The 17579-nt window shown below is 30.9% G+C and overlaps 1 protein-coding gene across 2 annotated transcripts; it reads right to left on the bottom strand.

The window, feature by feature from the left end:
- Window positions 1-461: 461 nt before the first annotated feature.
- Window positions 462-2744, bottom strand: LOC126673250 (F-box/FBD/LRR-repeat protein At1g13570-like). Of its 2 annotated transcripts, none has more exons than XM_050367327.2 (5): window positions 2597-2744; window positions 2249-2345; window positions 1314-2162; window positions 1052-1204; window positions 462-966 (listed from the first exon to the last, which is right to left on the bottom strand). In XM_050367327.2, the coding sequence occupies exons 2-5, from the start codon at window positions 2249-2251 to the stop codon at window positions 637-639; spliced, it is 1335 nt and encodes a 444-aa protein (XP_050223284.1). In that variant the 5' UTR covers window positions 2252-2345; window positions 2597-2744; the 3' UTR covers window positions 462-636. The 2 variants fall into 2 exon arrangements, with proteins under 2 accessions (XP_050223284.1, XP_050223285.1); XM_050367328.2 differs by having other exon boundaries at window positions 2249-2329; window positions 2597-2743.
- Window positions 2745-17579: the final 14835 nt, after the last annotated feature.

Here is a 17579-nt window from a genome sequence, read left to right as displayed (position 1 = left end):
CTGTAATTGATTAAAATAGTAGAGTGGGAGTTATTTGATTCCGGATCATAAATTTAGAGATCGGATGACCCTTTGCTCGATTATGTATTATTAGATCTTTATATATGAAAATTTTGAAAGAACAAATTAAAGGAAAAGGCATACCTAGCTGTATGTTTGCTCCACACATAATTTTTTGTAATTCTTTATGCAGGAAGAGGCATTTTCTTGATGAATAATTAAGCAAACACCTGAAGTAATTAATTTATTCATTATAATGATGTAATTTGGTCATAATTAAAGAGAAATCATAAGTAGGTATCAAAGATTGGTCCATTTCTGATAATTTGCTCATGTACAAAGCTACTTTATTTTTTTAAGGACACCCTTTATTTGAAGTTCTTGCAAATACCCCTTTTATGTGGGCCTTTTCTTCTATACAATCAAATGAAATTAGCAATTGATGAATTAGAAACCAAAAATATGCAATGAAACTATACAATAGAGCTGCCAAATCAAAACAATATCCATAATCCGAAATAAGAACCGACAATTTATAAATTTAATAATTGCAGTCACTTAATAATAGATAAATTTCTAACACGGCATTTTCATAACCATCGTCCTAATTCCTAACCTTCACTACCATCACCATCATCACTCACTACTAACTTCACCATCAACAGGATTAAGTGCTACGATTTCTGCTTTCTTTGATGAACGATGAAATCGAAGTACCTTTTTCAAAATCTTCAGCTCTTCCTCACAAACTGTTCCTTTAGCAGGCTGTATATACATCTTTTCTAGTACTATTGATTCAGCCAATAGAAACTTAATAAAATCAAGTTCATGTTTAGCTTGTTTTACTCGCAATTCTGCAAAATTCATCTTCACCACTCGAAGTTTTTTCAGTGCATTATCTAAGAGGTCTTTTACTTTTAAAAGTTCTGGAGCAATAGGATCCATATCTTCACCAGCTCCAAGAGACTAACAAAACAAACACATCAAACATTAAATTTGATGGAAAATATGAAACACAACGTTCAGAGAAAGTGAACAAATAGAAAATTACCCCAATCTCCAGCTTCTTTAAGTTAGGAGAGTTGACGATCAAGCAAAGAACGTAAGAGATATTACTCGCCCGCCCAAAACATATTTCAGGCAGTTCAAGAACTCTAAGACCGCCAAGAGAAAGTTTCATCGGCATTCTTCCATTAAAAAGGCACTTGAAGAAAATGCAGGAATGCAAAATAAGAAAGAAGAATTTACCAACTAAATCAACATTACAAAATTAGCAAATCTGCATACAAAGTAAACAAAAGCAACAGGCTTACATGCAAAAAGTCATATCCGAGGCGAAAGTGCTTGACAACAGCCAGACATTCGAAAAGCTTGGTTGGTTCAGAGTGATAGGGTCCACCAAACTCTTCATCAAATATAACTGTTGAAAGATGCTGACTAGTTTTTCTAAAACAAATAGCCTTACAAGAAGAACTAGAGAATTGAAAGAACTTCAGATAAGGAATGTCAATATCGAGGGTATCAATATTGTCACAGTATTTTATAGAAAGTCTTTCAAGTAATGGGCATTTAGAGATGAAAGTTTCAACTTCGCCTTTGGCATAAAAATAAAATGAGTCAAACGTAAGAGAAATCAGCTTAGGAAATCCTTTAAATGCCAATGGAACTGTGACAGTGCAAGAGGACAAGGTCAAGCTCCTCAATGTCACACATGAAAATAGAAATGATGGCAATCTCTCAATTTTATAACCACTATCATAAAGACTTTCTCCAAAATCAAAGACAATTCCGTGAACATCTTTCTCGCTCAGATAAAACATCAAGCGGTGAATGCCACGAGGGCTTGAAAATAAGGGAACACGATAGGTAAAATTCAAGATGGATCCACGGTGAAGTAATAGAACTCTATAGATAATAGAGAAGAGTTTAGTAATGTCACGTTTTGAAATAGAGGGTCTTATCAATCTCTGATAAAAAGTATCGTCAAATATCAATTTGGGAAGATATCTCCACCTGAACCTCCAACTCTTGGACAATATGCAAGTCTTGACTGCTTCATGAATGGGCAGACAAATTAGAATGTTATCTATGATGTTACTCGGCAACTCACTGACTCTATCGGATCTTAAGCTGCTCACAATTCTTTTAGTGGACTGGTTATCCTGAAAATTAAAATCTAATCAGATTATAAATATCCAAAATCCAAAACCATATAAACTAACAAATTTAAAAGGAATGAATAGCTTACCATAGTTTTCTAATATTTTCTCACTGCCTTAGCTGCTTTAACTTTTTTTGCAAAATGATGAATAGCCAAACTATAGTATCTCTGCAAACACCTCAATCTGAATTAAAAATAATTTAGTAAAGCAGACATAAAAAAAATTGTAATCAAATTCTAACCCTAATTTCTCCAAATTCTAACCCTAATTCCCACGTATACATTATTACTAACCAAATTGATAATAAAATTAACAATTCTCGCAAACTGATGAGTACCCAGTTCTTAATTTCCACTAAGCAAGCAAGAAAATATGAAAATTTGTGAAATTCAACATTACAAAATTGAAACTTAATAGATATTTGGAAGAATTACCTGTAAATGAATAGCTAATTGAGAGGTAGAGAAAGCAAAGTCTGCTTCATCGGTGGAATTCAGAGCTTCTTTGGGATTATAAATTCGTATTGTTGTAATCCAAATCAACAAGAGTTCGTTTACTATTAGAGAAGATTACAAAACTATATAAAAAATTGAACGAAGGATTATTTTACCCCCCGAACTTGGCGCAAAGTATCAAAAACGTCCAAATTAGCAAAACCGGATCACTTTTACCCCGAACTTGGCAAAACCGGTTCAAAAACCCCCCCAATGCTGATGTGGCACTAAATTGGAGAGTGAGATTCCAAAATACCAATTAATCATAATTAACTACTAATTAATCCAGGGGCCTTTTTGAACTTTTTTTCAGAAAAAAAAATCAATTTTTTTTTAAATTTCCGGCGAGGAAGAGCTCCTCGCCGGGGAAGAAGAGCTGGCGTCTGTTCTTTGAAGAACAGACCGCCGGAGTCTGTTCTTCAAAGAACAGAAGGTCTGTTCTTTGAAGAACAGACCAGATCTGTTCTTCAAAGAACAGATCTGGGTCTGTTCTTTGAAGAACAGACCCACGTCTGTTCTTCAAAGAACAGACGCGGTCTGTTCTTCAAAGAACAGACCGGAGTCTGTTCTTTGAAGAACAGACCGCCGCGTCTGCTCTTAAGAACAGACGCGGTCTGTTCTTCGAAGAACAGACCGCCGCGTCTGTTCTTCGAAGAACAGACCGCCGCGTCTGTTCTTCGAAGAACAGACCGCCGCGTCTGTTCTTCGAAGAACAAACGCCGACGTCTGTTCTTGGAAGAACAGATCCAGGTCTGTTTTTTTTTTTAAAAAAAGAAATTAATTTATTTTTGTTAAAAAAATTAATTTGAGGGTTAATTTGTTGTATGTAATGAAATTTGTGGGTTAATTTGTGATATAAAGTTTTAAATTAAAGGGATTAATTTTTATTTTTTTTTAATTATTAGGTATTAATTTAAAATGTTTAAAAACAATAAGGACCATTTTAAACCTTTTTTTTATCAAAAACCACCTTAGAAAACCGAAACCACCATCAAAACCGGAGAGTGTATCTCACTCTCTTTGGTGAGAGTGGGGAGGGGGGGTTTTGTACCATTTTTTACAAGTTCAGGGTAAAAGTGATCCCGTTTTGCTAATTTGGACGTTTTTGATACTTTGTGCCAAGTTCAGGGGGTAAAGTGATCCTTTGTTCATAAAAAATTACTCCCTCTCCCGTTTAAGAAGTCTCATATTCTATTTTGGAATGTCCCATTTAAAAAATTTCATTACTATTTTTAAAATAATTTTCCATTAATACCCTATTTTACCCTTATTTTAGTTATCTTAAAAGAATTTTATGGAAAATTTCACTATCATTAATAGGGATAAAACATGAAAAAACATAAAAAAACACAGATAATTAATGTTTTCTTAATCTGTATGTAAAGTCAAATAGGACTTCTAAAGTGGGACAGAGGGAGTAATAAAATTTACAAAACTCATTTATTATATTAACACCTAAAAACTTAAAAAGTTTGCTCCCTCCGTCCCACTTTAGAAGTCTCATTTGACTTACATACAGATTAAGAAAACATTAATTATTCTTGTCTTTTCATGTTTTTTCATGTTTTACCCCTATTAATGATAGTGGAATTTTCCATATAACTCTTTTAAAATAACTAAAATAAGGGTAAAATAGGGTATTCAATGGAAAAATATTCTAAAAATAGTAATGGGACTTTTTAAATGGGACATCCTAAAATAGAATATGGGACTTCTTAAACGGAACGGAGGAAGTATATTTTATACCTAACCACTAAATAAAAAACATATCTTACTCAAATAGTCAAAAAAGTAAAAAAAAAAATGTGTCAAACAGCTGTTAAAACCTATGTTACCCGAACACGGGTATGGGTGTCCGAATCGGACACATATCCGAGAGTCCGACTCGGTAATCTCCTAATTTGAAGATACGGGGGTATGGATCCGAAATTAGACACGGGTGCGGGGATCCGTTTGGTTAGAAAAAATTATAAAAATTATAAAAATTGTAACTTCAAGTCTTCAACTAAAAATAAAAATATCAAAGTCCAAATTTATTCCTGTACTGATAGAGTAAAAGTACTTTTAAATTAAAAAACTTTGAAATTTCTTTTATTATGGTAACGTGCAGCCGGCCCTAATTTCAGTATATTAAAAGATTAAAAGTCAAAAGTTGCCTTCCAAAAAGTGAACTGTCAGCCTATCATATACCTTTTCAGTATTAATTGCTATTTTAAAAAGAAAATAAAAATTGCTACACGCATCCCCATCTATTCATCTTCACCACTTCTTCTTCTTCCCAAACCTGTAAAAACCTTCATTTTAAAAAACAACTGAATATTTTTTTTTCACGAGTCCGCCTGCTTCATCACGGATCGGACACATATCCCGCGTCGTGTCCCATGTCGTGTCGAGTCGACACGGGTACGGCGACCCAAAACGGAGGGTCCGGGTAACAGAGGTTAAAACGCGTCAAACAACTGTCAGTCACGCGTCAGTTTATCAAAACTATTCAAGCATGCATCAGATATGTATCTGTAATACCCCTAATTTTCAAAATATGGAATTTTTAAAAATGCGGTAAATCGGAAATTAGCGGCGGTAGAATACCGGCTTAGAAATTAATTTTCGGTGTTTAAATTCATGTGATTTATTTATTTGTGATGTTAGATTAATTATTTAAATGTTTACGTGTGCATGGCTACGTGAATTGGTTAATTTTGCATGGGTGGCATTTTCGTAATTTTCGGCCATTAAATGATAAAATCAATTTAAATAATTAAAACGTTAAAAAAATAAACTATAAATGTATTTGTTCGGGATTTGATCTTGTAAGAGATTAATTTAGTGCGGAAACGTTTTTCGAGAAAGATTTTACGGAACTTCGAAAACCGTAAAAATAATCAATTAAGCTACATTAATTTGACTTGGAGCAAAAGCAATTGGTGGGGAATAATAGACACATAATAAGACACTTGTCATGTTGCATGTAGTGTAGGATATGACTAATGGTGGCACTAATGATTAGAAATAAAAAAGGCAACTTAGACCCCACATTTTTTCTATCTAAAATGCTATAATTGGAATTTTCTTTTTCTCCATTTTCTTAGGAGTAAAAAAGAATTAGCTAGAGAAAAAACAAAAGTCCCTTTCTTCCTCAAACCTTGTGGCCGAACCAAACCCTAGGAAGAAAACAAACTCCATTAATTTTTTTAACTCAAACTTTTAAAAAGGTAAGAATAAAAGTTTCTTTAAGTGTTTTCTTTGTGAACTTCTTGATTTGGGGTATTTTTCTTTTTGAAGGTTTGTGCTTGTGTGGGAGATTTTATTCAATGGAACTAAAATATGATTTTTCTTTCAAAATATGGGTTTTTAAGAAGATCAAACTTGTGGGTGTTGTTTATTTTTGAAATTTTCGGTTTTAACGAATTTTTTGGCTTAAGAGTTTAAAGCTTACATGCAATTATGGATTATGGTTTTAAAGAGTAGAATAAAACTTGGGTAAAGATTAGTTTTGAAAAATTTAAAATTTTTAAGGTAATTATGTTTTGAAATTTTTCCAACTTCAACAAGTTTTAGTAGCTAAGCTTAAAAAGCTGAAAATAAGGTATTTATAAATTAAAGAGTGATTTTTAAAAAAGATTAAGTATTTAAAAGGAGTGAGTTAAAAGGGTTCAAATTTTTGATTTAAAAACCGAAGGTTTTTATAAATTTAAAAGGAAATATTTAAATTTTTATGAAACAAATTTCTTGAAGAAATTCTTATGGTTATAAAATTTAAAGTTTAAAAAAATTAATATTTGCGGTGGAACCGAAAACAATGAAATTAAAAATAATTATAAGTTAAGTTATTTTAGGGTTGAAATTTGTTATATGGGTGAAAATATGTGAAATGTAGTTGAGATTTTAAAATGGAGATTATTTGGTATTTTATTTGAAATTGCCGAATTATATTATGATTTCTTTTCCATTGGTATTTTGACATGCTTATTAGAAATTTTCATGTTATCCAGGTTGTATTAGATGATATATTGAAATGTGGTTAATGGTAGAAATTTATAAAATGTGTTAGTGGAATTTTAATTTGGCCTAATGTATATTTTCAATGTTGCATGTATAAATTGGTGAAAATTATTTAATGGGTATTTGTTGAAATTATATGTTTGTGATTTACATGTTAAACTTGAATTTTTTTTGGTATGAATTATGCAAGATAAATAATGTTAGTGAATTGCATGAAATGGTGTAAATGTATGCCTAGGAAGCAAATATTTGAAAATGTGTTTGAATGATAAATTTTTGTTGGCCGAATAAATGAGAAATAAAAATAAATAATTTTTTATTGTTTAAATGGCATGATTTATTTGATGATTAAATGATAATAGAGATCATGCTTGTGTGTTATGTGGATTGAATGTTTGAAATGTTAAATTTTGTCTAGAAGCCGAATTAGTCCATGATTAAAAAAAATGTACTTTTAAATTTCTTGATTAAATGTTGAGCTAATAAGCATGCCATAGAAATATTTGTTTGTTGAAAAATTTGATAAGTGGTGATTTGGTATGTTGGCCGAATGGTTTGATAATTGTAGTAAAGATTATTTGATGAATGATTGTTTAAATTAGTTGATGATGTGAAATTAGTGTTGTGGTATTTAATCAAGTGTGGATTAAATATTTTTGGTAGAATTAAATTTCATTGTATTTGAAATTGATTGGCTAAATTTTGGTATAGGTGATAGAGAGTGGGGTAGTGGTCGGCGAACCACTACCGGCCGGTAAACGGAGCACGGTGGCTCTGTTTTACCGAGCCGAGACTTGGTTGGGTTGAAACCGAACCAATAAGGACCGGGACCAAGTGGGGCCAAAACCGTAAAATAGATTCCGGACTTAGAACTTTGGAGTTTTTATTTAGACTTGAACTAAATAAGTTTGGACCCAAAGTTAAAAATTAAAAGGTAACTAATAAATTAAAAATTTGTTCAAAGGACTAAAATGGAAGATTTAAAAGTATAAGGACTAATATGTACTAAACGAAATTTTGGTGGACTTGAAAGGCAAGTGGAGCCTTGGATTGTTTAATTAAAAGTTTTTAAGATTTTAAACTTTTAATTCGGGCTTAGACCCAAAAGATTTGTATTTTTAAATAGGTTAGTATTAATTAGTTGGACATAAACTAATTAATGATTTATTTAATTAAAATTGGAAAATTTTAATTAAAGGATGTATATATATATATATATATATATATATATATATATATATATATTTTATAAAAGAGGAATTTGGAAATAATGATATTTTGGAATATGGAGTTAAGGAGGTCCGAATATATTTTTAAAATATAGAAATTTTTTCGAAAGGATAAAATGGTAAAAGTTACCTAAGGATTTAGAGTGGACCAAATTTTGAAATTAAATTGGATTCCTAAGATTGAACCCGATACGTAATGTATGTACTGGCCACGATGGCGATCGTGATAATTAGTGGAAAATGTTTTGATTATCAAACGTTTATAGAATTGACGAAAGGTCAATCTCGGAATGTGAGGCATTCACGGGGCGATGAATGAATAATTGCCGAGGACCTAAATGTGGATTAGCGTGACGTAAATAATTTGTGGAACGACAGTCTGTGAGTTTACATTATTACATGCATACATTAAAGTAATAATTAAAGTAATAAAATTATTATTACTTTAATGTGAAAAATTAATATCGTAAAGCATTTTAAATATATCGTATATTTATTTTGAGTAAATAAAATTATTATGGAATGAGTCTATGAAACGTGCCATCCTATTTGGGCTATAATAGGACTATGTGATCACTAGTTATTGCATGCATATTTATTTTATGAGTAAAGTGGAATGGCTGTGTGAATCTAGACGACGGTCTAGAAGTCTGAGACGACGGTCCAGACATAGCGGGAGAGTTTCTAAGACGACGGTCTAGAACCCCGAACAAGTTAACGGCGATGGAACGATAGAGTTCGGCCGATTAGTTTAAGGACTAACAGCGTCATGGAGCATTAAATGTTATCGGTCGTTGAGTTTATGAGAAAAGTTGGAAACAGTCTAAAGAAAGGTTTAGAACTGTAAAGGATTGTGGAAAAATAAACTAGAGTCGAGCGAATGTACGGGTTCAGCCGACTAGTTTATTAGCCTAAGTCTGAAAAGAGACTTAGAGGAAAATGGATTAGAAATGGCATTTCATTTAAAACTTTATGTTTCTGTGATTGAACTGGTAGTAAATATTTAAATATGTCTATTTTATAACGTGTTAAACTATTTAATGTGTGTTTGTAAGATGTCAACTCACCAGTTAATCTGACCCCATTGTTGTACCAATTTTTCATGTACGTAGACTGTCTTTTTGGCGAGACTTCATTTTCTTGATTCGTGAAATCTCTGTTTTGGCGTAGTGGTATTGTAAATATTTCCTATCGTAGCGCTGCAGTAGAATTGTCTAGACAGACGTAACCTTTAGCATGCTTTTATTTTGCGATGAACTGCCACGTTATAACTCTGTTTAATTATCATCGCTTATATTTATGTATTTGAAATGCATGCTTGTTATGGTTATTTTGCGATGCCTCTCGGGTATTTGAGATACCGAGATAAATGTGGAAAACAGTAATGAAACTGTTGGCATCGAGACGAAAAGTCTATGTGGGCCCGACGTGGCATAAATGTGATTTGCATGTCTTACCCTAAAATGTATTGGAAAAGGGTTGTGATAATTGACATGTTGAGAAAATGGAAAATAAAGTCCCGTGAAATGGTTGACCGAATAATAATGTTTCGGAATTGAAAAAGTATGATTTTTATTCCGCGAAAAATTTATAGTGAATTTCGGAACAAATTAATATGAGAAAACTTTTATAAGAAAAGTTCAATTGTTTTTAAAGGAAAAATGAATTTTATTTTAAGGCTTGCTACGGGTTTCGGAGCAACCACTCCCATTCCCTAGCGCCGGTCTCGATCCGAGAATTGGGTCGTGACAGTATCTATTATGTACCAGATATGTATCGAGGACATATTTGATTTTTATTTTTATATTTATAAACTAAAATAAATAAATAATTAAATTATTAATATGTATTATTTATGTGTCTCTAAACAGTATGTATAATATATACTAAATTAAAAAATATATGTATCACATGCTTTAATTAAAATTCACGCATCAAATGATAGCAATGTAACATTTTTATATACATGTGATATATAAAAAAAGAACTAATAACAATATGTATCCCCTATATCAAATCTATCACTATTAATAATATATATATATATATATATATATATATATATATATATATATATATATATATATATATATATATATATATATATATATATATATATATTATGTGTGTTTCAAAATTATATTATTTATGTGTCTTAAAACTATATTTTTAATATGGAGTATATTTATGCGTATCAAAAACTATTCAAACGGACTCAATTTAATTTAGCATCTTTTCATATTAAATACAACTTTAATGGTACATTTTAAATACAAATAATACATATTAAATACAATTTTAATGTTACATTTTAAAATACACCAAAAATACATATTAAATAAACAAATAATATCTCTCTCTGCTACTATAATCTAGCATATTAAATACATTATTGTGCCATCAATTATATAAAAAATAGAGCAAAAAAACAGAAAAAAATTTCAATTGATATCATGTAATGCGTACAAAATACACAAACAATACGTTTTTGATACACTATTTATACATAATGCATATCAAAATACACAAATAATATATATTAAATATAATTTTAATAATACATCTACGATACATAAATAATACATATTGAATATAATTGTAGTAATCTATCTATTATATAAAAATTACAATGTATAAATTATACATCAAACATGTATCTATAATGTATTATAACTTAACGCTTATGTTATAAAAAAATTACAATTTTAAAAAAAATTAGTCTGCAATGTATCATAAGAAGGAATGTTTTACTCATGATCTCATTTTCTAACACTCTCTCGAGCGTAATAATTAAATTGACTTTGTGATCAAAGATGAACTAGCGTTGGCATATAATTATCACTTGCATGGGCTATTTCACTAGTTTAAAAATCGATTGATGTATCTACGATGTATCAAAGATGTATCGGTAATGTATTATCGATGTATTTATGATGTATCAATAATGTATCTAAAATGTACCGGTGGTACATCTATGACGTATCAGGTGATGCATCTATAATACATTATTGATGTATTCAATATTTATATACATGATATATATAAAAAAAAAAGATGAACTAATAACAATATAATCGCGAACTGGGACTGAACGAGTTCATTGCTATAAAAACAAGCAATGGTAAAGCATCAAATGCTACAATCATTGTCAGGGTCTGGATGCATATCCTAAGAATTTTTCTGGTTACATATGACAAATTATTAATCAAAATATATAAAATTAACATGAAAAGGTAATAAACTCTTAGACAATAAACTATACATATAAGATGTATTGAATTTGTATCATACTTTGACACATTTTTTTTATAAAATATAAATATTTATAATTTTATACTATTTTATGTAAAAAAAAAATACTCAAATCTCTTAAATAGTTTAAACACATCTTAAAAACATATAATTTACATCAATTATATGTATCTGAAAAAATATATAACATATTTTATTCCTCGTATTAATTTATGAGTTAAAAACTTTAATTCAACAGAAAAAATTTATCGAGCACTTGTGGGCATAGTGAACATTTTAAAGTTAAATGTAGATTTCTTATTTTATACATCAAGAATCACAATTTCCTTTGCATCAGTTTTAGTGAACAACAGCCAACAGTTCTTTTGAAATTTAAACCGAAATAATCTTTTTATTTTTTCACTTCTTTAAAGCTTAATTAATCAAACGGACCATAAATTTAAACTAAAATTAAATTAGATCAAAACTCATATCTGATCTTCAATTTTGCATGTTGAAATTGTCTATAATCCGTATAAGTCTATATATCAATGTACAAAATACTCATACCCATATTTTTGAGATAAATTATAGATATTCATATTGGGGATTTTGTGTAAAGTATAAACGAACCCATATATAACTAATAAATGAGACATAAAAATAGGTGAAAGTGTCAGCTGCATTTGTTGTATCTCTACGAAACCGAACAAGATATCTCTATGTCCTTCTCTTGCAATGAGTTTCCAAGCAATTTTTTGCATTTCTGAAGCAAATGTGTCATCAAGTATATAGGTACGCTGATGACATATTTTTTTTTAAAATAGTGATACTATAGCAAGTGGTCAATCCCACTTGAAAAGTTCTATTTGAATGGAGCTTAAAGGAATGGCCAATCAACCAAAACGAACTATATCTCTGCATAATTACCGAAAATTAACTTTTGATTAGTTTGTCTTATATGTGTTTTTAGTAAAAAAATCCATGTTCAAATATAAACTTATAAATTATATTCAAATTGATATTGAGCTACTGATCATTCACACATTTAATACAGACAACTATATAAATATATATAAAAATAACTTGTTTTGAGGAATTGAGGATTAAAAATTAGTTGTCGACGTAATAGAACCATGGAAAAGTGGAGAATTAGCCATAAAAATTAAGAAAGCTGAACATTGCAACCTTTAGATTTAGGATCGACATCAATGACATGATCAATAGAAACAGACTTGGCAATGATGAATGATCTCTGATTCAACATCATGTATACCATACCTAATTTTATGCATCAATAATTATTGTTCAATTATATACTGTGATTAAAAATTTGTTTTCAAATTGAAATTGTGGCTAGATTATTGTAATTGATAAAGGGCAAATACTAGCAAAATTGAATTCTAAAAATTGAGATGATGGTTGTGTATTTATTTGAAAGAGTAAAAAAGATGAAGATAAATTAAAATAAAGAAAATAAAAAAAGAAATTTTAAGAGAATTCAACATGTGTTTGTTTTTTATTTATTTTTTTTTAAAATGTTACTGGTGTTAATTTAAGGAGAAATGGTATTTAGTGAAATAAATACATCAGATTAATCATTATTTGATATTGTCAACTTAGCATGAATGAAAAGAAATTTCAAACTTAGCATTTATGAAAACATTTAGCGTGCTCTTACTATTAATATAGAGTTAGAGTTTTGATTGAAGTTTTATTGGATAACTAATTAAATTAATTATTAAATATGCTTGTCCCCCAATCCGTTTATAGTTGCAACTCAGTCAATATATTTATTTATTTATTATAGTTATTTCAATATAACTGATTCATTTTTATATAAGATATTAATGCAATTTATATATAAGTTTTATTAAATTAGTTAAAGTTTTGTTAGATCGGAAAAATATCTTGTATGCTGCATTATATTTACTACACTAATTAAATTCATTGTAAAAATAATTCAATTATAGATGCTTAAATCCATATATGATCTCATTTTCATGGGCAAAATTCAATTTAATATTTAACAAAAATAAAAAATAATTAATAAAAATAAAAAATTCAGTTATTAAAAATAAATTAAATATTTTTGTAAAATAATAAAAGTATTTTTTTATTAAAAATAATGAATATTTAATAAAACATAAAAATGATTTTCTAAAAAAAATTAATTTTTTTATAAAATAGTAATAATATTTTAAAAAAAAATATTAAATTAAAAAAATATTTTTAAATATTTTGAAAAAAAAAATCATTTGAGAATTTCTTCTCATTTTCATTCCTATACAAATTGAACCAAACAAATATAAAAACAATCATTTATACTGATTCTGATTCTTAAAGTTAAGGGCTTTTTATATAAAATACTGATTTTGGCAGCCCATTTACTTTTATACATGACAAGTTAAATCTTTACTTTACCTACCTCATTTTCTTACTTTGATAACTTGTACTTCAAATTTCTTTCTTTTATACGATTTTTCTTATTTCTCTCAATCATTCTTCTTCTCCACGATTTCTTTTGAACTGTGAAAGAAAATTTTCACGATTTCTGCTCATTCGCTTCCGCCGTTCCGCCTCCTCCGTTTTGCCTTCGCCGTTCCGCCTCCTCCATTCCGCCGTTCTGCCTTCGCCGTTCTGCTTTCGCCGTTCCGCCTTCGCCGTTTCACCTCCGCCGTTTTGCCTCCATCGTTCCGCCTTTGTCTCGGCGCGTCATCTTTCTTTTATTTTTTTAATTTTAGATCTGAAATTTTTTGTTCTTTTTTTTATTTTCAGATCTGTAATTTGTTTATCTTTTACTGTTGATTCACCATTAAACATGTATAAAGAGTATCTTTAAAGAATCTAATACTTATTTCATGTTATATAGAATACTTTTGTGATTTTATATAATAAAATTCTGTTATTGTCACGACCCAAATTATTGAGCCGAGACCGGCGCTAGGGAATGGGAGTGGTAGCTCCAAAACCCGTAGCAAGCCTAAAACCACTAATAATTTTTCGCAATTAAAAGTATAATATATGATATATATATTAAAACATTTTCGGAAGAACTCTTTTTAAATAATACACTTATAGATATTAAAGTATTATATCAGAGTCTACAATATAAAATATCATTTGAAGTTAAAGCGTCTATCTAATACTAACAACTACTGACTACTGCAGCTCTAAGAACTCATACTTGTGCAAGTCCAATGACTTCTGGCACAGTGGAGCTGGTTTGTCTGATCCGACTCTGTCTACCTGCAAACATCAGAGTGAGGGGTCAGTATTTGGGAAAATACTGAGTGAGTTTGCAAGTTACTTATAGTATTATCAAAATATAGCGTCACACGCTTAATACATATATAATTTTATGATATAAGCAAACATTATTAATTTCAAAAGTGTGAGTCCAACTCACTAGATACGGGGACTTCCAGACTACACCGTAGCCGAGTTCTCACTCGTATCGAAATCATAAAGTGTGAGTCCAACTCACTGGTGGCCCAGCCACTAGATACGGGGACTTCCAGGCTACACCGTAGCCGAGTTCACTCTGCGTATCTAAATCATAATATATTATGCATAGACATATATTAATTCTTAATCATAAAGTCAAGTACTCTAGACTGACTCACCAATGATCATGTAGCCTATTGACACCCAATAGGTAGTTGGTCTCTTCGGACCGCACATTAGACACTTATCTCCAAAACAACGAATACAACAACATTCATATAATCAAATCTATCAAACAAAACAGCTTATACGAGCAAATCATATAGATACGAGATATTTAATATCAATACTCATAATATAAGAAAATAACTTTTATAATAATACGCAAAAGTAAATTGCCACTCACAGTGACCGCTATCCAAAAACTGCATTATTATAATCCCGCAAGCGTAAGCTCCATGCATTGTCCACTCACGTAACCACTCCGGCCCAATGGCTTGGTAGCTCGTCGATACGTCAGTTACTTAGTCAAGTTACCTGTACGTTTAATCCATAAACGTAGGCTTAGTATCAAAACCCTAAGTTATAAACTTAGGTTTACTCGATCTTATTCTAAATAAGTCTTTTAACTTTGATCGTATTCTAAGACTTAGGCGAGATACTTGTTATATCTCTTATTCATTGATTTCTATCATAGGTTTCTTTTATCTCGAAACCCTAATTGAATACGTCATGTTCGATATCTAAATTTATCGTTTTCGGGGTCCGTATTTCCTTCTTTTGATGTCCGACACTCTTAAAGTCGGAAAACGGGATCATAGCGGGGCTAAAATATCGTATAGGTGCTTCACATAAACTATGCACCCGCGTAGTCTTGTTGCGCGCCCGCGCAAAGTACTTGCGCGCCCGCGCAAAGTACTTGCGCGCCCGCGCAAAGTACTTGCGCGCCCGCGCAAGTTTGTTACGCGCCCGCGTAACATAGTTACGCGCCCGCGTAACCTAGTTACGCGCCCGCGTAACCTAGTTACGCGCCCGCGTAGGATTCGTCCGCGGCCATTCCGACGTGCTACTAGCGTAAAAACGCTCCAAACACATCCAAAACACTTAATCTAAGCTCAAAACACTATAATCCAATTCTAATATCGATTAAAACGATATAATCGTTCCGTGGCCTAAAACTTTGAATCGATATAACTTAAAATATATCCGTTTAAACGGTAAAACGACAAGCTTACCGTGATTCGCCTCTGGAATACGATCAATTCGAGTTATTAAACGTCGGAAACGGACGAGAAACGGCGAAGCGGCGACGGATCGTCACTTTTCCTCGCTCTCTCTCTTTTCTCTCTGGAACTATCTGTTCCTTTCTTTTCCTTTCCTTATGCCTAAGGAAATGTATATATGTTTTGGCAAATTTGCCCTTTTGATCCCTCTCTTCTTTAACTTAAACCATTTCTCTTTTAAACTTTTTATTTTAACCAAATAGCTAACTTATCCTTTTAACTCACTTTCATACGTATTATTTATATTCCAATAAATAATACTAACCCAATATTATTATTTCCGTCAATAATCCTTTAATTGCTATTCTCGAGGCTTAATTGGCTAATTTACACTTTAGCCCCTAAACTTTTCAAAAGTTGCATTTTAGTCCAAAACGTATCCGCGTCCAAATTTTAAAAGGTCTCCGATTGACCCGAAACTTTTACCACATATACTATAAGACATTTCGCGGACCTTGGCGAAATAATTCCATTTTCGTCCCAAAGTGGCTAAATTACCACTTTGGTCCCTGTACTTTATTTTGGGCTTTTTCTTGACATTTTTCCTTACAATTCCAATTTTGACTTTAGAATTGAAATACATTATTAAATCCTTCACCATAATCCTTTACAAAACCAATCTGCTAGAACTTATTTATCTTAATTTTTATCAGAATTCTTTTTGATTTCGCCACTCTGGCGAACCCAGACTGGACACGTGGTCCAATTAGGTACTTAAATATTTTGGGGTATTACATTCTTCCCCCCTTATAAAAATTCGTCCTCGAATTTTCATATACTCTTCTCATCTTAATTCCATTTACATCTAGAATTCTTATTCATAATAGGAATACCATGTTCGTTACGACACTGATTAGCGTAAGGAATCGTCATCTCACTTTCTGTACCTTTTGCACTTTGACTTCAGGTATCATTGACAATCTATTTTTGATTTCTTCTTTTTATTTTACAACACAATCCATGTGTTTGACATTTATTACTATAAACTCTTATAGTCGTACTTAAATTTTCAGTTCCATACTGATGTTCAATGTTAGCTCATATTAATGACGTCTTATCATCAAAGATGACGAAACTAGTAGTATTTATATATATTTACCATTCTCTATCCTTAATTCTTTACTTTGGTTCAATACGTCTAACCCCATTATCATTCCTTGTTGAGTAATGTAAATACTCAATTAGCTCATGCTTCTTTATTTGTGTAGTCTCTTCCATATGGCCGTTATCACGGTTTGATCTTTGTTTATTATTGCATTGGGATCTTCGTCCCATTATTCGTTATCCTCTTTGTATATCTTATACACTTATCTTATGCAACTTCATCCTTTATTATTGTCGTTTATCGACTGTCGTATATGAGATATTTCTCATGTTGCATCTTTATAATGTCTTTGCTTCCTTTGTCGTATCCTCGTTGACTTACGTTGAAATTTCTTACCTCTTCGTATTTTACCTTAATCTATTTCATCTTTCATTCGTTACGACATTGGATAACTGTCTTTGTTATCCCGTCCTCTATTTTACTTTACGATCATCGCTAACATCTTTTAAAGATCGTTAGTCTTACGTGATGTTTCTTTATACTACAGATACTTGCACATTACTGCTTAATATCCTATAAGAAAGATATATTCAATCTCTTTGCGAATCTTCTTGATTTGAGCGTAACTGTTACTTACACGATCTTCATAATAGTGGGACAACAATTGTCGCCGCGTTGAAGTCCTA

The sequence above is a fragment of the Mercurialis annua genome, linkage group LG3 (genome assembly GCF_937616625.2).
Source record: "Mercurialis annua linkage group LG3, ddMerAnnu1.2, whole genome shotgun sequence".
Classification (NCBI taxonomy): domain Eukaryota; kingdom Viridiplantae; phylum Streptophyta; class Magnoliopsida; order Malpighiales; family Euphorbiaceae; genus Mercurialis; species Mercurialis annua.
Note: the sequence above shows the minus strand (reverse complement) of the source record. Positions and strands in the feature narration are given on the sequence as shown.